At 43.9% G+C, this 22,500-nt stretch overlaps 1 protein-coding gene across 2 annotated transcripts; it reads right to left on the bottom strand.

Moving 5' to 3' along the window:
- Window positions 1-3,816: 3,816 nt before the first annotated feature.
- LOC105906237 (secretory carrier-associated membrane protein 5) lies at window positions 3,817-14,085 on the bottom strand. 2 transcript variants are annotated; one of them, XM_031557906.2, is made up of 7 exons: window positions 13,829-14,085; window positions 12,580-12,645; window positions 12,335-12,454; window positions 5,947-6,103; window positions 5,640-5,741; window positions 4,584-4,701; window positions 3,817-4,090 (listed from the first exon to the last, which is right to left on the bottom strand). In XM_031557906.2, exons 2-7 carry the CDS (start codon window positions 12,584-12,586, stop codon window positions 3,887-3,889), a joined length of 708 nt encoding a protein of 235 aa, XP_031413766.1. In that variant the 5' UTR covers window positions 12,587-12,645; window positions 13,829-14,085; the 3' UTR covers window positions 3,817-3,886. The 2 variants fall into 2 exon arrangements, with proteins under 2 accessions (XP_031413766.1, XP_031413765.1); XM_031557905.2 differs by having other exon boundaries at window positions 12,335-12,457; window positions 13,829-14,069.
- Between the last annotated feature and the right edge of the window lie 8,415 nt (window positions 14,086-22,500).

The raw sequence follows: 22,500 nt of genomic DNA, 5'->3' as shown, positions 1-22,500 counted from the left end.
GCGGTTTTTATACACTTAAGAGTGACTTGACTTAGAGTATAGTACAGGTGTGCGCTCTGGATGTCAGACCTTGGTGTTGTTTGGTGTGTATGCAGTCTTTTTTGCAAAAGAAAGCCAGTTTTGTGGTGCCAAAAGCACAATATAAATGCTCTAAAAATTTCAATTGGTAATATTGAGAAACTAGGATTTTATGGTGTTTTATCTATGCACCTCCTCCTATTCACATTCATTATTAAATAGGTCTATCAATAATAATGGTTATGGTGTATTTTATGACCTTTCCATTTTTACTGTGGCACCACCAGCACCCCCACCATCCCCACCATCCCCAGCAGCACCCCCACCATCCCCAGCAACCCCACAATCCACCACCATCTCCGGGGCGAGGCTGTCCTGGCTGGTGAGGCTGGGCCACCGGCTATAGAGAGGAGAGATCTGCAGTGATCTGGGGGTCCTTTTGGCAGGTGCTAGTGACGTGGAGGACCCTTTTTCCTGACCCTCAATCTATGCAAGGACAAAAACTGCGTCCCTAAGGAATATGGAAGTCCCCTCGCTTGCTGTAATGTTTTTTTAGGGGGAGAAGAGGGTCCACATCACGTCCCTCCGTCAGGGACATCAGGAGACAGCACATGGCATGGACACAGCCGTTTGCGGTTACCTCAAAAATGGTCTGTTGACATCAGCAAGCTGAACCCTCCATAAACATGTCATTCCAGATGGAATCATGTCATTAGTCCATTATTCATCATGGCAGTTAATACAAAATGATAGTGGCCATGATAGATGCGTATAAGCACAACCAGTAATTATCATGACAGCTCTGCTAACAGAACATTAATCTGTTAATGGCGTCAAGTACAATGAAAACCCCTTCAGTATTGTCATATGCTAAATAGGGATCCGGACCATAATGACATTTCCATGCCCTTTCACCTTTCTTACAAGTACAAAAAGATGGACACTTTACCCCACAGGTTGGGCCTAATTGTTAAATGAAATTTAAGCAACAACCTATTCCATTCCTTTTTCGAATTGGCTTGTTAGAATGTCAATTCAGGTGGAAACTATCATGCTGCAGACATTTGCACAAAGAAAAGTCCAAGGAAGAGTACAAAAACATAATGCATTTCGTCGACCTGCACACAACACAATTAAATGTCAAGACTTTCAATGTATTTACTGAATTTCATGACTTTTGGAAAATGGGATGACTTCAGAATTCCTATGAGCGTGGGAATCCTGCTGTTAACACGCTGCGTCTAGTTTGGATATGGACCCTGATCTGGAGTCGATCTGAATTCAGTCCAGATTCATTTCAGAACAAGCTTCCATCTGGCAGCAACCCTAATGGAAAACTGAATAATGATGGGCCTCCTCTCTTCTCTACATTCTCCTTCTCTCTTTCTGTATGTTTCTCTTTCTTTCCTGCACCACACACAGTCTCTATCTCTTGCTCTCACTGTCATCTTGTTGCCAGCTAGACGTAAACAGACCCATTTTAGAGACACAGAGAGAGAAAGAGAGAGAGAGAGAGAGAGAGAGAGAGAGAGAGAGGCAGCCATATTGCCACAAAGCTGTCTTCAGAACTTCTGATGCCAGCAGGCGGTGGGCATGGTAACCGCCTGCTTAGCCATCTGTGGCTCCACCTTCATGTGTGTGTGTGTGTGTGTGTGTGTGTGTGTCTGTGTGTGTGTGTGTGTGTGTGTGTGTGTGAGACTGAGTGAGTGTGTGAAATTGCATCTCATCTGTATTTGTAGTTTCTTCTGTGGGATATAAGTGGACAAACTAGGCAGGGGTCATTTTGGGGTCAGACTGGACCATTGTCAATGCCTTCTCACACAAGAACCCACACACACACACACACACACACACACACACACACACACACACACACACACACACACACACACACACACACACACAGACAGACACAGACACAGACATACACACACAAACAAACAAACAAACAAACAAACAAACAAACAAACAAGCCAGCTACATATAATCTCCATACACACACCATGCTTACTCTCTCACATGCACAAGAACCCTCTCAACTCCGTCCCATACTGCAGGTTACAGAGATACAGTGTATACTCTATAAACATATATCATCAGCTCCCCCTGGTGGCCAAATTTACTCTATTGCAACACCAGACAACAGTTACTTAAGTTTCAACTACACTTCCTGTGTGTTTACTCTTTGATGGCCACAATGAACCATGGACACATAAAGGTTAAAGTTCACCCTGACTCTGCATACAGGATTTACATAGATAAAACATAAATTGTTTATTTTTCCCTTTTATGTTTGAAGTATGATATACAATCATATATAATGTTAGATGTAATTTTTACTTCATAAAAACAACTTACTACAATTACATCAATAGGTTACTCAGAATCTGTATACAGTAATATAATGTCAGATTTCATTTTTGCTTCATAAAAAGAACCTACTACATTCACATCAATAAATTAGTCAGAATCTGTATACATTAATACACTCTATTGGAGAACACTTCCTAACAGTCACAGATGAAAAAAGTTTTAAACAATCACATTTGAAAGTTGTATAGATAGAGAGTGTATCTGTATGTGTATCTGTGTGTGTGTGTGTGTGTGTGTGAGAGAGAGAGAGACAGATGATCTCACTGATGGACTACAAGGTGGGAGGAAGTCCTTTCTTTACTTCTGTCGTTTGTACGTAGACACACATTTTCTTCCTTTCTTTCCTTCTTTGTTTTCAATCTTTCTGTCTTAAGAATGTGCAGTCACACACTTTCTTTCTTTCTTTTGTTTGTACGTACAGACACATTTTCTTTCTTCCTTTCTTTGTTTCTTTGTTTGTTTGTTTCTTTCTGTCTTGTGAATGTGCTGTCACACACTTTTGATCTATCTTTATGTCTTTTCTGTTTGCATCCATTCTGTTCGATCGTTTGAACGTCATTCTTTTTAGGCGTACGTCCTTGATGAATGTCCATAGAACCATAAATGTGTCGCCTTAGAATGCCATATTGACTGACTTTCATGCATATATACTTTGCATTCGAAAAATAGTTGACCTTCTCAAACACCTGTCTCTCAATCTCGCTCTCCCACCATACTGTCGATGACACAGCAGGATTTTTCATCTTCTTAGATAAAAAACAGTATATAACACTTCACTTTCATTCTATTTTGATTTATATTAAAAACACACACACGCACAGATATAACACAAATTCACTCACTCCAGATCTGTAGACCCCCCTGAGTCACATGGTAAGCTGGGCAAACAGAAGCACAGTACCTGCAATGTTGGACGGGTTGCATAGATACACGGATGGGCTACAGATAGGCTAGATGACAAAAACTAGCTCAAACTTCACAGTATTTGTTCTCCTTTGGACTAGACCATCTGTAAATAGTATCTTTGTGTAGTACAAAAATAATGTTATTAACAATAATACACGTTTTTCTATTTATAAATATTTATACCGTTAACGTGAGCGGTGTCATAGAGTGCATTCGCCAAAACAAAAGAGCCAGATTGTCAGATTACAAAAGAAAACCTTCTTATTGTTTATCAAATGGACTTTCTGCCTCACGGTGATGCTACTTTAAGTCTAATTCAATCTTTCACTCCTCTCTTCATCATTATCTCTTGATCATTTCTTCTCCCTTTCTCCTCTTCTCCTTTCCTCTCCTCTCCACTCCTATCCCTCCTTCACCCCATCTCTCCTCTGTTCTTCTCTATTCTTCAATCTTTCTGTCACTCTCTTCCTCTCCTTCTTTCCCCTCCTTTACTTTCTCTCACTCCTCCTTTCCCTCTTCCCCCTCTCTCACTCTTCCTCTCCTTGCCTCTCCTCTACTCTCCCCCCCACCCCCTCTCCTCCTCCTCCCCTTACACCTGGTTGTCATAGTCGTAGTTAGGTGGTGGTGCGGTGTACTGCGGCTCCTGCCCCGGGCCTTGCATGCCCGCCGTCATGGCCCCCATAGCTGCCTGCCCCGCTGCCTGCTGGACCACCGGACTCTTCCAGGCCCCCGTGGTCCACTCCTCCTGGGCCTTGGACATGCTGCCTCCGCTGCCCCGGTAGAAGTTGTGCACCTGGGGGAGAAGGAGAGGGAGGGAGAGGCAGTGGAGCTCAACTAGCCTGGAAAGTTGTGGTCTCAGAGGTAAACAGTTCAAGGAGCCCTCACAGTTTAGAAAAGAGCATTTTAGATAGCACTTGTGAGATTCTCCTTGGAATAAGAGTGTGTGTGTGTGTGTGTGTGAGAGTGTGTGATGTGTGTGCATGTCTATAAGTGTAAGTCTCTGCTTGTGTGTGTGTGTGTGTGTGTGTGTGTGTGTGTGTACTTATGAGTCTGCACTGGAGTGTGTGTGTGTGATGTGTATGCATGTCTATGAGTGTAAGTCTGCTTTTGTGTAAGTGGGTGCGCTTATGTGTGTGTGTGTGTGTGTGTGTGTGTGTGTGTGTGTGTGTGTGTGTGTGTGTGTGTGTGTGTGTGTGTGTGTGTGTGTGTGTGTGTGTGTGTGTGTGTGTGTGTGTGTGTGTGTGTGTGTGTGTGTGTGTGTGTGTGTGTGAGAGTGTGTGTGGTACCTTGGTGAGGGCAATGAAGGAGAACGTTGCCATGGCAGTGAACATGAGAGTGGGGACCAGCATGATGATGGAGGCGAAGATGCTGGTGCCAAAAAAGGAGATGGTGCCTAGCCAGCCACTGGAGAAAAGGGGAGGAGAGGAGAACAGGAGAGGAGAGAAGAGGAAAGGAGATGAAAGGAGAGAAGATAAGAAGGGGAAGAGAGGTCAGGAAGAGAGAGGGAGGAAGAGAGGAATGAGTGAGATGGAAGGAAAGGGGATGACAAGGGAAGCAGGAGCAGCCAATGAGATGAGTGGAGAGGAGAGGAGAGGAGAAGAGGAGCAGAGAAGGGAAGGGGAGTAGTAGAGGACAAGAGACGGGAAGATGAGAAGAAATAAAAGGAGGAGATACAGGAGAGAGGAGAGAAGGAGATGAGGGGAGGAAAGGAGGTGATATTTGTGAGTAGTGAAGAGGTGAGGAGGAAAGAAAAAGAAGGAGGAAAAGAAAGGAGGGTATGTAAAGATGAAGAGAAAGACAAAACAGAAGAAAATCAATTCAGACACTAGACGGTGTTGGAGCCTCTTTATGCTCTTGAGAAATTGCCTGGGACACTCGAGCCACTCATCAGGTCCTTCAGCATCAGCTGGGTGAGTGTTTTCAACGGTAGCTGTCATCGTCACGCCAACAATGATCTCGTTTTCATTAAATTAGCTCTTTCACCCAAGATTGGCCCCTACCGAACACTGGCATTTGAAATTTAATTGAGAGCGACATTAATGTGACGTTCCCCAATCCCAACTGGATAAGCCCAGTGACATTTTCAGCAATCCTTTATTAACTAGCCATAATCAGATCATCATGACTATCCTTACAGGAAAAGGCCAATGGACGACTGCCTTCACATGCTTTAATGGCACTGCCAATAAAAAAAGTGAAATATGTCAAGTTTAATAACAGACTGTGAATGAGATTGACATTATTAGAAATAAGTAGAAATGCGTGTGTGTGTGTGTGTGTGTGTGTGTGTGTGTGTGTGTGTGTGTGTGTGTGTGTGTGTGTGTGTGTGTTACATCTCTTACCACACTCCCCAGCCTGGGATACCAATGGCCTGGATGATGCTGATGAAGCATTGGGCCATGAAGACAAAGAAGAAAGCCATGAATTGGAAGGAGCTGTCTGTCCTACACACACACACAGGGAGAGAGCGAGAGATAGAGAGAGAGAAAGGCAAAAATTGTGTGTGAACAAACTTGAAGGCCCATATGTGTGTGTGTGTAAGAGTGTCAATGTCAGTGTGTGTGTGTGTGTGTGTGTGTAAATGTGTGTGCGCACATGTGTGTGTGTTTGTGTGTGTGTGTGTATGTGTGTGTGTTTCTATGCACATACTGGTATGCCTTGTAGATGGGTCTGAACCAACACACGTAGGAGCACGGGGTGAAAAGGATCAACCACATGATGGCCATGCCGAAGTTAGTGACGCCGCCGCCGGCAAACATCCACACCAGGCAGCCCACGAAGTTCACCGCCAGCGTGGCAGAGTGAACTGCAGACAGAGAGAAGGAGGGAGAGAGGGAGGGATAGAAGGAGGGATTTGATTTTGATATCTTAAAACTGAGATTTCAATTCAGTTAACAAGTCTAATGTATAACAAATAAATTCATCCGTGAGACTGCAGAGAGTTAAGACATGATCCTCCAATCCACAAAACACTAAAGTACAAACTCTCAGTACGAATTAGACCCTTATATCACCACTGCTGCTCAAACAGAAAGGGAAAGAGAGTAAAGGAGGTTTTACACTCGTTTATTAAACCAATATTCAACCCCACACCATAACCCTCCCACCCCCCAATCCCACAATAGCATTGGCCAATTAATAGTAAGCATTTTCCATTTGAATTCCACCTGCCACCATCCCCCTAAACACGTCCATAGGATCAGTTGAACCACACTCCAATATCTCTTACAGTATGGAATCAACCATTAGAACCCCACTGCTGCTGAAAGAGAAGGGGAGAGAGAGTTCCAGATAATAATAGTGGCACACACACACACACACACACACATCCACACACACACAGCACACAAAGCACACAAACCCACTATGCAGCTCCATGTGCATGATTTGGATGAGTAAGGTCTAATTTGTAGCTGTCAGGATCGCTGTGTGTGTGTGATAGGGAGAGGGAGAGGGAGAGAGAGTATGTATGTGTGTGTGTATGTTTGAGAGAGAGAGTGTGTGTTTGGGTATGAGAGAAGGAAAGTGAAAGAGAGCCAGAGAAAGTGTGTGTGTGTTTCACAGCTCTCCCCTCTAACTTCCAAGAAGTGGTAATTGGCTCTAATCAGGGCACTGCTTGAGTCTCTCACACCCGGCGGCCTCAACACCAGAGCCAGAGGCAAACAATCCTCTCCAATTACCCAGCACAGAGGAGAACTGAGCCAAACAAAGGACAGGAGAGGAGGGAGGAAAAAACACCGCCATACAAGAACCATTCTTATTACAATCACTAATGCAGTTAACGGGGGGGACATTGGTGGTTTCATCTGGAGTCGGAGCAGAATGGAGGGGCAGGGGGTGGAGGAAAGGGGAACCACTCTACACGGAAGCCACACAACCACACAAAGAGAGATCGGTGGTCTGTCACTGCAGGGCTAACAGGAAAGCAAAAAGCTAGGTCTGGGATACAAGGGGATTAGTTCTCATAGTGCTGCAGGATCAGGGCTGGACTTCCTCTCGGCTTCTTTTGTATGAGTTCCACTGAAAGAAAGGGTTTCACATTTTCTCCTCTTCGACCCCCTGCTTCTCAACGGAGTCCATAGAACACGCAAGACAGGGAGAGAGGACATGACAAATTAAATCCTATTTCCTGGGGTGATTCACAAACAGACGAACAAGTTAACAAAACAAATAAACAAATTAAATATGTCACAGCAAGCTCTATGTTTTGTTTGTAAAAGAAAGTGAAGTCTCTCAGTCTTCTCAACCGTGATTGTTTTTGTTTTTTAGTATCCTGAAAACAGCACCAAATCCGAATACCTCTTGACAGCGTTAAAGTTATGACCTGCTCATTCAAGGTTAGAGAACAAGCTTATCCTCTCCTCTTCCAATGCACCCTCTTCTGAAAAGGCACAACAACATCCAAGTGTAGATACAGGTCTCACATGCACTTCAAGATCACAGTACAATACCCGAGTACTTACATGTAAGGCAGTTACAGTGTGCTCGTCTGAAAATACGGACAATAGATGAAACAATGTTGGGTTGATGCCTGGACTACAAAACGATATATAGTCAATAGTCTGCGCTCTTAGTGGAAATTATATCAACCTTCATCTCCCCCTCATATGACTGTGTCGTGTACCATCCAAATGAATGTGAGGATTGTATCACGGTTTAAAAATAGCTACCTACACAATGATATAGTACAGGGGTTCTCAAACTTTTGCAAGCTGGGCCCCCCCAAAGCTGGTTAGGGGTAGTTGGGGCCCCCCCATCCGCCCGCGGGCCACCGCCACCGCCCTCAACTACACCACCATATATAGATAGATAGATAGATAGATAGATAGATAGATAGATAGATAGATGTCAAGGTTAGGCTATTGTTATTGTTAGGCCCATACAGACAATTATTATAACTATTTATTATTATTATTATTATTATTATTGTTATTATTATTATCAGTAATCGTAGGCCTATTATTAGGCTATTCATTATTATCACCATCATTATGTTATTATTATTATAATTAATGATTATCGACCAATTATTATTATTGTATTATTATTATTATCATAATAATAATAGGTGTTATTATTGCTATCATTAGGATACTGTTATTATTATGGGCCTCTTGTGATTTTTACAAAAAAAATCCTACAGGTCTGTCAATGTGAGACATGAGCCTGCTTTGCACTGCAAAGGTCCTCAAATCTTGGGGCAATGTTTGACAAATATATCATCAGATCATCCTCGATCTGTGCGCGGTTGCGGTATTTAGTTTTGAGCGCAGTCTTGAAAAGCCTATCTCGCACAAATATGTCGATGCGAAAAGGAGGAGCATTTTTAAGGCTATGTCGCAAAGCTGATCATTGCTACCCAGAATGACGAAAGAGGGGAGATGCTTAAGTCTACTGTCACTCTTCAGCTGCTCTTTCATGTCTAGTGACAGCTCATCTGCTGAGCAGAGAAATGGATCCCGAACTCAGGAGAATGAACGGTAGTCCTCTTTGAAATAGGACCCAAACTGATTTCTGATATTCGGCGTGATACAGTGTCATTTGACATAGGAGCTAAACTCAGCACAATACCTATCATTATTCTACACGTCTTGCGTGGCCGGCTAAATCAGTGTTTCGGCAATTGTATGGGGTTTGCCAAGCTCAATTCTATGAGCAACTACATAAGATGCCTCCAGACACTGCTTGGAGACAGTGCTATGCTTGGACATGGTGGTTCGTTGTTGCTGGAGGCCATCACGTTTATGTTTAAAGAAGTCCACAGGCTTCTCTTTCTGACTTTTACGAATCAGAAACTTGTCCATGTTGTGTTTGTTTGATGATACAGTGTGTGTGAAGTTAATAAAGTTCTAATTTCAAAGTCGTGTTCTTGTATGTGTGGTTGTGAGCGATTTGCACACGAATAATGGATAAGGCTGTGCTAGGCAATGATTCCTAACAAAATGTAGACAGGGACAGCACAAAATAGTATTCAAGTGCTGGTGTTTTATTTGTTGCAACACGGTGGATGATCAAAAAATGTAAAGGTAGGCTAGGTGTTAAGGAGAAAAGGGCTAGCTAGTTGGAAAAGGTAGCTAGCTAGGCTAGCTCTCGGGGCTACAAGCTTTTTTAAAAGATAGTGGAGAAAATTACTCCTTAGAATAGGCTACGAATAGACCTACTGCAAGTGCAGTAAGGTATTACTAAGGAAGGAGTGAGTCTTTAAAAATACTGTTTATAAAGCAATGAATATCTGAATGATAGAGGAAACAAGAGAAATTGAACAAACTGCAGTGTCGTCTCAGGGTGAGCGCTTACCATGCCTGCGTTTTTTTTTTATACTCGGAAGCGGAGGTGCAACTCGCGTTGAAATGATAAGACTCCGTTTTGATTGGTGGATCAGGAGCAAAACAGTATTTGATTTGTTTGGGTCAGTCCAGCCCCTTGCATTTCGCCACTGAGGGAGCTTTCACTAACCAGTGACAGGTCGGCGTTTTTTTTTTTTTTCTCCGTCTGTGACATCGCGCCCCCCCTGGAGAGTGTTCGCGCCCCCCACTTTGAGAACCACTGATATAGTACAAACTACATGTCCCAGCTTGAGAGTGCGGCCAATGGATGAAACAATGTGTTGTAGGTTTGGCTGTGTTCACTGACACTGCTTTCTCAAAGTCATATCATGTATCAACTCATGCTGAACTAGGTTAGGAAGGATTTAATCATCTGAAGCGACTTGTCTTTGATGTTGTGGTCTTCCTCATCATCTTCCTCTTCATGCTGGTCGTCCTCCACCACTCGCATGATGTCTTGAAACTTCTACGTGTATCCGTTGTTACAAAACATAACTGTCATGTTATATCTTATACATTGACTCTGCAATTCTAAAGCTTTAAAGCAATAGTTTTACTATATCAGTTTGTAGGTAGCTTGGTTTTTTTCTCACAGTTATACAGTCCTCAAATTAATTTGTATGGTACACTACACGGCTATGTGAGGGGGAGATGAAGGCAGCTATCATTTCCACTAACAGCAGACTATTCCCTATATATAGTTTTGTAGTTCAGGCATTAACCCCAGTGGAAAAGTAAGAATAGCTTTTACAGTACGACATTGCCAAACAAATAGCTGTAATACACCTCTTACCAAGCTAGTTAGCTTTTTATCAGTGTAAGCAAGTCCTGTGGCCGTTAGCCCGTTAGGTAGCTCACTCGTTTTAGAGAAATTTTCCATCCAGCCTTTTTGTTGTGTGATGCATACAAATCATAAGCATCCTCAAGATCTCCCATCGGGGCGGTGCACAGATAAACACCAGGTGGCGCTCAAGCACCTCCCCTTATGCCCCTCTGACTTGACAAGTTTTGTAACTATTTCTAATTTAATATTTTCAATTTGGCTCATGGCATCAATTTTTAATTCAAAGCGTGCTGTAACTATGCCAGACAACTGCGTTTGAGATTCTATTTCTGTGAGACCGCACGAGACGCCCCTACCCCTCCCCATTCAACTTGCCTTGCCACAGCAACTGCAGTTAACGCACGCATGTCAAGCGCTCCGCAAGCCGCAACATCCACGTGTCCTTGTCACTCATTGGTAGGAAACGACACTATGCCCTAAGCCTGGCCATTGTTTGTCACTGTGAAATAAGCCTCTATTAAAAAACATCTAGAGGGGCCACCAATGGGCCAAGTAGTCTGACTTAGACAATAGCCCTCCATTAGGCTTAACAGTAAACAAGCTAGACTGGCGATAAGTAGCTTTGTCAAAGAAGTAAAAGTCTATGCAATCATGTTTGGACATCTGTCACCCCTTTCTTGTGGAGCACTCACGGAGCTGTAGCCATGGGCGGATGGTGTGTGTGTGTGTGTGTGTGTGTGTGTGTGTGTGTGTGTGTGTGTGTGTGTGTGTGTGTGTGTGTGTGTGTGTGTGTGTGTGTGTGTGTGTGTGTGTGTGTGTGTACTGTAATATCAGCGAAAACTGCGAAAACTGATCAGCGAGCAGTAGGCGGTCAGAGCCAGGGTAATGTTCCCTGGGGGCGAGATAGTGGTAGACCCCTACCCATACACACACAAACCCCTACCCATACACACACACAAACGTGTTTCTGCTGTCATCTCTTTCTCACATATGTCTATCTCTCTCTGTCTGTCACACACACACAGACTCTCTGTCTCTCTCTCTCTCTCTCTCTCTCTTTCAAACACACACAGACACTCTCTCTCTCTGTCTGTCTTATCAACACACACACACACACACACACTATATACACCCCCACTCACACACATATCTTTGTGTCTGGGTTTCAACCCCTGCCCTCTCCATCTTTCTCTATCTCACTCTAACTCACACAATCATTATTTCCTCACCCTCCTCATGTCTACATCGTCTCTCTCTCTTTCCATTCTCACCTTAGCTGCCCTGCTCTTTTGGCCTCCAGTGTGTGTGTGTGTGTGTGTGTGTGTGTGTGTGTGTGTATGTGTGTGTGTGTGTGTGTGTGTGTGTGTGTGTGTGTGTGTGTGTGTGTGTGTGTGTGAAAGGAGGGGTTAACTGTCATGTACCAAGGAGCACGAGTCTCATAGAGCTGTAGCCATGGGTGGATGGTGTGTGTGTTAAAGAGCTACACAGCTGAGGGGAGGGGTCAACTGTCGTGTGCCCAGGAGCACAAGTCTTATCTCAGCTGCCCACCACATGGCTGTTTCTGCTGCTTTGGTTTTTTTCTGTGTGTGAGAGTGGGTGTGTGTGTGTGTGTGTGTGTGTGTGTGTGAGTGTGTGTGTGAGTGGGGTGGGGGTGGGGGGGTATGTGTGTTACTCTTGTCAAAGTTCAGACAGTATGTGTGTGTGGGGGAGACACAAGTTTTTTTTTTAAGCGTGTGTGTGTATACTCACACATCCCGAGGTGGTACAGTTCCTTATGTGTGTGTGTGTGTGTGTGTGTACACTCACATATCCAGAGGTGGTAGAGTTGTGTGTGTGTGTGTGTGTGTCTCTGTGTGTGTGTGTATGTGTGTGTGTGTGTGTGTGTGTGTGTGTGTGTGTGTGTGTGTGTGTGTGTGTGTACACTCACATATCCAGAGGTGGTAGAGCTTCTTGCACGTGTCGCGGTGTTGCTCAGGAATCTCGTCAAAGTTCTGGTAGAAGCAGGGCTTCAGGGGGATGAACCCAGGCAGCGGGGGGAAGTTGTTCTCTACTGTCACACACACACAAGGGATACAATGCAAGTGGGTACACTTACTATAAAAAGAAGCTCTGATTGATTTGTGTGTGTGTGTATGTGTGTGTAGTTGTGTCTATATGGAAAGAGGTTCCTACCAGCCATCCCAGTGAAAGGGCCTTGTCCTGGTTGATCAGAATGGATGGGTTTTCAGCTGTTGTGATCTGAGGAGAGAAGTTGACAGGAGTTTAACCGCAATCCATTCTTGTCTTCATTCTCTCTCTCTCTCTCTCTCTCTCTCTCTATATATATATATATATATATATATATATATATATAAATACGTATATATAGTATATATATATCAATGTAAAACTGCTATATTCCTGCTGGAACATACGAGGTGAACCACAAACTGGCTTTATTGGGCACTGGAGAAAACGTTTTGAAACTTTTTTGTTTGTCATTCCTTGAGATTTTATAAAAGACGCCAAATTACAGAGCTGGAAGAAGGCCACTGTATAATTGGCCTTACAAACAGGGCCGTAGCCATTCTGAATTGTAGTCATTAAGTCCACTTCGTCACGGGCAGTAGGAAAAGCGACGCAGGTAAAGTGATGTGATAGCAGACTCTGCCACAGCCTCCGGGCAATGGAAGAGGGCCCGTCTGCCTCGCACGGTTCAGGCGCAGCGGAGTGGCGAAAAGAGACAAACAGCTCATCAGCTATCCAACAGCGCAAAGCGGGATCTCCGCTTTCGAGTTGACAGAGGCACTCAGAGTCTAATAGTCCACGGTCCCATTTAGCCTATTTTGAAGCTACCATTAAGTTCACCTCGTTAAGATATTGGCAGATGAAAATGCAGGGTAAGCGAAACGATGGGACAGGAGAAACTTTCAGAGCCTCCAGCGGATGGCGGCGAGACCGATGGCCTGCCACAATCAGCACTAAGAAATAGATACTGGCAGCCGGATCAAATAAACATCAAGTGTGATAAACAATTGTATAGCTTGGCCTTTATGGATGTACTGCGAAACAATGTTGTCATCAAAGTTAGGAGAGGTGACTCCAGACACGTAGGGCCAAGTCTACTTTTTCCACCTGTATTCTGTCTCACGGACATAATGGGCGGCGTTAAACGATAGGAGATCTCAGGGATCATATATCGGAATCCTTCCGGTGTGTGTTTGTTTGCATCACCGGCTACAGCACTAGCATATTTCGAGTTATTCGTGGAGGGACAGAGCAACTTTAATATCTACAACTGACGGCAGTTTCTTTATCCCCGTGTTGTTGCCACGTACGACCTACAATTCGTCTTTCCCATCATGTCAGAGCAACATAAGCCGCAAGGCCAGGAATTAACGCCACATAGACTTTGAATGGGGATGTAAAATAATCTTCTTACCTCGTCCGCAACGCAGGTTGACTATCTACAGTGCAGTCTCTCTCGGAGCATGCTATTTGGTTTCCATACACAACAGCAGTAAACCCGAATATTGATCACTGACAGCCTACTGATCAGCAATTGTAGGCCTGTCTCCCGAGAACGCTATAATATGTTTTAACAACTGAGGTCGTAGGCCACGAGTGGAATCCCCTCAAAGTTATGCTCCTCCTATCTTCTCCCGTAAACTTTTATGCCACTAGGGACACGGTCCAATGAACGCAGCGTTCTATGTGTACGCTCCAATGTGCGGGGCGCTCTTAAGTTGGCATATTTTTCGCTTCCGCCTGACAGGCCAATCACAGATCAGCTTTCACTCGGAACAACCAGCCGCTCTCCACGGTACTGAAGTAGGACTTGCTTGGTGAAGTCCATCTGTCAGTGCCAACGGCAGAGGACGGGCGAGAGCTTCTGTTGTTTACAGGTTCCAAGTGAGTTGTTCTATGTATTTAAGCGTATGCCTACACATGCTTTATTTACAGTTCGGACGTTGTGCGGCAATTTCGTTTAGTGAACGTACAAAGGATACCATGGTTTAAGTCCGTTTAGACCGAATAAGACCTGATTCAAGGGAGAATTACGCTTTTACTTCAAGTTGATTGTCGAGCGTGCGCAGTGCTTAGCTTCAGTAGCGACCTGAATGAATCCCAGACTGGAGAAATATAGGCAGTCACTGTTGAGTGATTGATTGGTCTGTCATTTGATTGTCATTTTGTGTTCCCCTTCAATTTTCAATGGGAATAATTCCGCTTGGAAGTTATGATAAAGCTGTTGATATTTGGGAGCAAAGCACTGAAGATGACCTGTCTTGGTCGGTGGATGTGTAGGTTAGGCAGCCCATAACCCCTCACATACACACATACTCACAAAAACACACTACCAAATGAAAATGTATACTATGGATTTGGCCCTTCCAAATGTCACTTATAATGTAATTAAACTGATAGGGGCCATCATAAAGGATAGTGGCTCACATGTAGTCTGTCCAAAACAGATTAAAATGTGTACACTGAAGGAGTCTCATAATATCAGGTTTGTGTGAAACAAACCAGACTAATCAAAGCTTTAAATGTGTCTTTTTAATTGTAGGGGCGACTGGGCCTATTCAGTCCATAACATCTCATAAAGTTAAAAACTGCTAATCTCCAAACACTAACGCATAGGATACTAATTACCAATAAAGATATGCTGAAACTTGATTTCAGATTATAACGCCATGGCCCAAACAGTCTTTTATAGGTGACATTTACCACATCCATTTTACCACTTCACGGAGGTGGTGGTTACAAGCTGGAAAAAAAAGCATTTTCTTCCCACAGCCCTTCATTCTGTCTGTAGTAACTGAACCGCTGAAAGATGTGAAACAACCCTAACCATCCTGTGTAGTTATTTACCTCTTATTTGTCCAGAGATGTCCTATTGAGAGGGAGTGGAATGTAATTTTCACAAGGCTAATGTAGCTGTAAAAGCCTGTAATGCCTTTAATGGAAAAAAAAAGAAAAAACAGACTCATAGAGTGCAAGGCTCTGGCTGGAGAATGCAAGGCAGTAAACAAGATCCCACTAATCTTCTAGTGAAGGCAATCTCCAGGTAATATAGTGGAGCAATAGAATCTGCATTGGATGCCAAAAACCAAACATGTATCCAAGAGCACAGTTCAGGGCATTTATCAAAGACATCAGGCTCAATCCCATCACAAATTGCAAGCTATTTAACAAGTTAATAAAGGAGTTAATGGAAACTTCCAATGACCGGCAGTGATTTATATCAGCGGCGTGGCAACCTACTGGCTAAACCAATTCCCCTCAAGTGTTTGCGTAGACATACATTCGCAAGATTTAACAAAATAATAATAATAATAATACTTCATTTTTATATAGCGCTTTTCTAGATACTCAAAGACGCTTTAAGTAGGGCTATGGGCTATGTCCCTGTCCCTGCTGCTGAGGGGTAGGCCTACGGTTCTCTTGGTGTTGCCTCCTGCCTTTACAACGCTCCTAGCACAACCCAACCACTCCTCTCTGTCTAGCCATAGATATTCTCAAAAAACGTTCAGCTTTTATAGAAAATCGATTTCCAATGTGCGTTACGTGAGTATCGACAAACTGCAAGGCTGAACATATAACAGGAAAACAGAAAAGAAGCGCAGATATGGTGCCTTACAGATGAGAACACAATTATATGGTATTATGTGCAAGAACCGTCTTCACTCTCCCTCACATTACGGGCACAACAGATTCTCAAAGATAGCTGAGAGTCTTGGCTAATTGCATTTTACTTCATTCCATGAAGGCACATAAAACCGAGGCTTGCGTAAAACAGCACTTCGCACAGCAAGCATGTGTGTACTGACTCTAACTCTGTCACACACGCAGACACACACTCTTTCGCCCCCTCTCTCTCACATTCACACACACATACATGTGACTGCAGAGTGCACACTCTCCCTCATGCAAACACATTCTTTCTCTCACACCTTTTAACTCTCTCCTTCTCTTCCTTTTTTTCTGAGAAGAGAAGAGAAGAGGAGAGAAGAGACGAGAGGAGAAGAGAAGAGAAGAGAAGAGAAGAGAAGAGAAGAGAAGAGAAGAGAACAGTGAAGCTAAAAGAGGAAATAAGAAGATTTTTCAGTGAGTGCAGTGACACATTAGAATGGACACCTGTTGAGTTCCACATGACCATGGACTGCGCACTGCGGACAGCTCTTTAATAATGTCTTGTTTCTGTGTATATGCTGGGAAAGCTGTCTGTCCTTCATGTGTCTGTCTGCTTTCTCCTCAGCTGCATCTTTCAAATCCTGAGAAAAACATACAGCTGTTTTTTCGGTGTGTATACTGAATTTGAAAATGTGCTCTGTTTCTTTCTCTCTCTCTCTCCTCTCTCTATCGCTCTCTCTATCTCTCTCTCTCACACACACACACACACACACACACACACACACACACACACACACACACACACACACACACACACACACACACACAGCCTCATTTTGTCTTACAGAAGGTTGCCAGTTAACCAGGTATTTTAACCTTTGTTTGATTCCCCCACATATGTCTCCCACAAATGCTACTCAGAATACTGCAGGTATTGATGAAACAGTGGAATGACACTGATAGTGGCTCTATGATAAAGGGAAGATAGAAAAGAAAAGTGGCAATCCAGTCTTAAGAAAGCAAAATACCTCATACACCTTAACTTGTTGTTTTACCAAAATATTTGCAATACTACATGTTCATATAATTTATCTGCAAACGTAGTGTGTATTTCCACCAGCAGGTGGCACTGTGTGTGTGTGTGTGTATGTGTGTGTATAGGTAATTGTGTGCTGTCTGAAGGTGGTGTGTGTGTGGGGTTGCAGGTTTCATTCTGTCCCTGCGTTCCCTCTCCCTCATGTGTGGGGTCTCCCAAGGTGATGTGTCATTGCTAGCTGTTTGCTGCTTGAAGTCTGGCTTTGATCGTTGTGTAGTTTTATCTAAACGACAAACTGAGTTCATCTCAGTCCAGCGTTCCACTGGTGTCTCAGGCATCCTCTCGAGACAACCATCATACTCTGTTTATAAGTCTATTCACGTCTTACGCCCAGGGGTTTTTGCACACATTATACACCACACACACACACACACACACACACACACACACACACACACACATACACACACACACACACACACTGCACACACACACTGCACACACACACTAACAGAATCAACATAATGTATTTTTTCACTGTGTCTATGCATACATTAACCACCAGCCTGCTCAAACAATCAGTCAGTTTGGGCTTCTGTATATGCCGGTGGAACAAATGAGAGACAATTGAATATAGACTGAGCACATTAGCCATGGTTTCCTCTTTGGGGAGGGGGGGGTGTAATGATACAGAGAGATTCACCTCAGATGTCCTCCCGCACTTCCATTCACTCCTATGCCCCCCCGCCACCCCCACCCCCACCCCATTGGTGCCCCCAACCCCATCAACCACCCTCCCACAGGCTGGCCCTGCTTCACCCCCACACAGAGAAGTGATTGACTGTCTCTCTATAGAAATGTCATGACTTTCACTTTCGGTTGCCGGAGCTACGTGGCCCTAGCCTGGTATGAGCAGACCCAAATTCACTCCACTGGGGATTGTTTATATCCGCTGCATCCTAATAGGTGTTAACTTCGGGTTAATTGTGAAACCATTGGATAGGCCGTTACCATTCGGCATCGACCGCTGTGTGATTGCTAACGGTGCACTAACGGTGCAAACTTATATATGAGCCTTTTCCCAAACCCTATTGGCAGTAAGGAAACTTGTCGTCGCCCATGATGAATACATTTACTCCTGCTTCAATTCTTCAGTGTTAGCTAGTGTTGCTACTACTGTTTTAATCGCTTCGTCTGACACTGCCACCATTGGTGTTACTACATGTTGAGACAAATGCTTCACTTCAATGGCACTTAGCCCCACCTACTCGTCGCTGATTGGTCCACCCTTCAGAGTGGCTGAGCGAATCATCTTGTAAATAGGGTTTCCAGACTGTAATATCAGCGAAAACTGATCAGCGAGCAGTAGGCGGTCAGAGCCAGGGTAATGTTCCCTGGGGGCGAGATAGTGGTAGACCCCTACCCACACACACACACACAAACCCCTACCCATACACACACACAAACAGTGCAAGAGTGCTTCTGCTGTCATCTCTTTCTCACATATGTCTATCTCTCTCTGTCTGTCACACACACACACACACACACACACACACACACACACACACACACACACACACACACACACACACACTGTCTCTCTCTCTCTCTCTCTCTTTCAAACACACACAGACACTCTCTCTCTCTGTCTGTCTTATCAACACACACACACACACTATATATACCCCCACTCACACACATGTCTTTGTCTGGGTTTCAACCCCTGCCCTCTCCATCTTTCTCTCTCTCACTCTAACTCAAACAATCATTATTTCCTCACCTCCTCATGTCTCCATCTTCTCTTCTATGCTCACTCACTCTCTCCTTCTGTCTCTCTCTCTTTCCATTCTCTGATTAGCTGCCCTGCTCTTTTGGCATCCAGTGTGTGTGTGTGTGTGTGTGTGTGTGTGTGTGTGTGTGTGTGTGTGTGTGTGTGTGTGTGTGTGTGTGTGTGTGTGTGTGTGTGTCTGTCTGTCTGTCTGTCTGTCTGTCTGTCTGTCTGTGTCTGTCTGTGTGTGTCTGTGTGTGTGTGTGTGTGTGTGTGTGTGTGTGTGTGTGTGTCTGTGTGTGTGTGTGTGTGTGTGTGTGTGTGTGTGTGTGTGTGTGTGTGTGTGCCCTCCCTTCTACGGCATGTCATAATGCTGTGATTTCCATATCCATCTCCGTGCCCTGGAGGGCTGTAGCATGGAGAATATCTTGGTAGCAGATCCTCCCCATCACCCACAGATTATGTCCATGAGGACCGCAAGAAATGTAAAAGCTTGAAAATGACCAAAGGGTCAGGCACAAATTATTAATTTCGATCAGAACGGATTTATAGTATAAAATAAACTATATGTTATCTCATTGATATCGTTTGTATTGAGCTAAATTGCAAAAACAACAATAAAATAGTTAATTTGGAATATTTTCAAAGAATTTGGGCAACTCTGTAGCTCATGTCACTACTAAGCTATTAAGCCGTCATAGCATCACACTGTTATGCTCTATTATTCAATACAAGGGGCTTATCTGAAGACAGACATTTCTTCATCTTTCTGATGTTTATCTTCATGCTCCTTCCATCTTCATGGTCTTTTCTTCTTTCCCAAAGATGGTGTAACACTAACTAAGCTGAACCGGGCAGAGTAATCTCCTCTACCCAAAGGCAGCTCTCAGGTGCGTGGGTCGTGTGTTTGTTTGCTCTGCTGATGTCTGCTGATATGAGACACAAAGTGACAATCTTGACTTTGAAATTAATTCAAACTGATCTGCACTTGTCAATAGAAACTCATAGCATTATGTTATGTATTGGCCATGGCAAACATACATAGACAACCTCAAAACTGTGACTCATACAGAAAAGTGACACTCATTACCTTTTATTCTACCAACATGGTGAGAAATAAGGGGGATGTGTTTACACCCTGGTGTCACGTCCAAGACATCCCCCCAAAAAATGTCTTCCATCATCATTCAAGTGGCATCAGCATAGCACTGAAGCACATGGAGCTAGTGAACCCCAGTAGCTAATAACTAATGCCGTACTTGTAGAAAATAGATCAAGCATAAAGGCACTAAAGTCAGTCTTGGCTACTCTGCAGTCATCTGCAGTCTCTCTGTGCTGATAACCCACTGGTGCTTATCGTCTACGACAGCTCTGTGTGTGTGTGTGTGTGTGTGTGTGTGTGTGTGTGTGTGTGTGTGTGTGTGTGTGTGACTTTTTTGTCTCTTGTCTTGGTATCAGACAGCTGTGAAATCCTGGGTACATATGGAATCGTCAGAAACAGAGGAGTGACTCATTCTATGAGTCATCCCATAGACGATGCATGGCATGATGCGAGGGAACAATTGTAAACAGGTGAACTGTGACCTTTCAGAAGTATTCAGGCAAACACCATCTCCAGATTTATGCAGATTTGTACCCTCAAGCAGAAGAAAACTGACGATTCTAATACTTCTTCTTATTGTCCTATCTGTGAACCTGGTAGTGAGTGCAGCTATTTAGGATGATTCAGAGATGAGTGAAGTCATCAGCAATAAGCAGATAGAGCACACTGCACAGACGCCTATGTGAATTACTCAGAGTGGCGCATGGTGGATGTGTGTGTGTGTGGAAGTGTGTGTCTGTGTGTGCGAGTGTGTGTGCACGTGTGTGTGTGTGTGTGTGTGTATGTGTGTATGCATGTGTGTGTGCGTGTGTATGTCTGTTCTGGCGTCTTGACCTGCTAAACATTGTAAAGATATGGAATCGTCACAGACAGAGGGGTGAGTCATTCTGTGAGAGTCTCTACTTCACACAGAGACTAACAGGAATCACTCTGAGTGATCTGTGCTGGGTGGAAATGGACTTTGGGCATTACTCTCCATCAGTACCATTTAGACATAGAAAGATACATGCATGTCCACACAGATATGCATTTAGATACAGGGGATGGATAGATAGATAGATAGATAGATAGATAGATAGATAGATAGATAGATAGAAAAAGCAAGAGAGAGAGAGGAGAAGGTGAGAGAAGAAGAGAAAGGGGGAAAGGATAGCAGGATAGAGACAAAGGGGGCCAGAGGAAAAGAAAAGATATATTAAATGAGAATGGGTGAGGAAAAGCCTCTGAGCTCTCTGTGTAAAAAGTTGCTAAACTGCGGTTTGATTTGCACTCTGCTTTTGTTGTGTATAACCCTAAGCCCTCTGTAACCTGAATCCACCGCCGGCACCCTAGGCTAAATATAAATCCACTGGACAGGAGCCAGAGTCCCGTGAGGGAGACTGCATCTGCCACGGGTCCAGAATGGTTCCCCACCAGAGATGTCTCCTACCTGAGATGACTGCATTGACAGTGTGCAGACACTAGAGGGCGCTCCTCCTGTGGAGATAGTTGGGGCAGACGTGGTAAAGGTGAGTGGTGTGAATTGCACTCCAAAGGTTTTTCTGCAAGATCCTGTGTTTTGTATCTAGAAAATAAATTGTGCACTTCAGCAAAACTATTGAGTCCAGCAAGGTTTTGGTATTTGGATCTGGCCACAAATAAACACCAGATTTGAGATGTGAATAAACCGAAAGAAAACCCTTTGGGCTGGTGATGCTGATGGTGAGTTTGTGTGTGTGTGTGTGTGTGAGTCAGTGTGTGTGTGTGTGTGTGTGTGTGTGTGTGTGTGTGTGTGTGTGTGTGTGTGTGTGTGTGAGTCAGTGTGTGTGTGTGTGTGTGTGTGTGTGTGTGTGTGTCTTTGTGTGTGTGCCTGTGTGTGTATATGTGGATTAGTTTATGTAAGTATAGAACAACACATAAACTCCAGTCTGCTCTGTAGAATATCTGTCCCTAATTGACAATCCCTCTTCATATCCAATATCATATTATTGAACAGTGTTTGTGTGTGTGGGTGCGCGTGCGGCAGGCACGCACTTGTGTGTGTGTCTATGTGTGTTTGCGTGCGTGCATGTATGCATACACCCCATGCGTCCTTCTCTTTGTGGACAAGACCACTGTATATAAACCAGGGGTCTCAAACTCAAATTACCTGGGGGCCGATGAGCGGCCAGTCTGGTCATAGGGGGGCCAGATTTTTTTTATCTGTTGGCCTTGCCTATCACAATACTGTAGATGCCACTTTTGAGTTGGCAAATCTACCATGTGTGATCAGTGGTACAATGGTTAGTGTTGTTGAATAACAAGTAGCTGACCTGAGTTTCAATTCCAGGGCAATGCAAGATGCTCTTTGGATAAAGGTGTTTGTTAAAGTTGCTCTTTAGGATCACTTTGTCCCATTGATAGCCCATGACTTACATATACATCACTAATAGTGGGATAATGTCTTCATCGGCAACTACATCTATATTTTTCCTTCATACATGCACATTTCAAAGCAAATGCTGTAGCCTACTGCACCACTTTTGTTGTTAACAAGGCTGCAAACAAACAAAACAAAGCAGAAAACTGAATAAAGTTTCAGCAAAAATCTGA

Source organism: Clupea harengus, chromosome 20 (assembly GCF_900700415.2).
Source record: "Clupea harengus chromosome 20, Ch_v2.0.2, whole genome shotgun sequence".
NCBI lineage: Eukaryota > Metazoa > Chordata > Actinopteri > Clupeiformes > Clupeidae > Clupea > Clupea harengus.
Note: the sequence above shows the minus strand (reverse complement) of the source record. Positions and strands in the feature narration are given on the sequence as shown.

Excerpts from the sequence above, each read along its gene's own strand:
- LOC105906237 (XM_031557905.2), bottom strand. Across the intron at positions 5,742-5,946 it reads CCCATCTACAAGGCATACCA|GACAGACAGCTCCTTCCAAT; the intron begins GTATGTGCATAG and ends GTGTGTGTGTAG. Across the intron at positions 4,091-4,583 it reads CCTTCATTGCCCTCACCAAG|GTGCACAACTTCTACCGGGG; the intron begins GTACCACACACA and ends CTTCTCCCCCAG.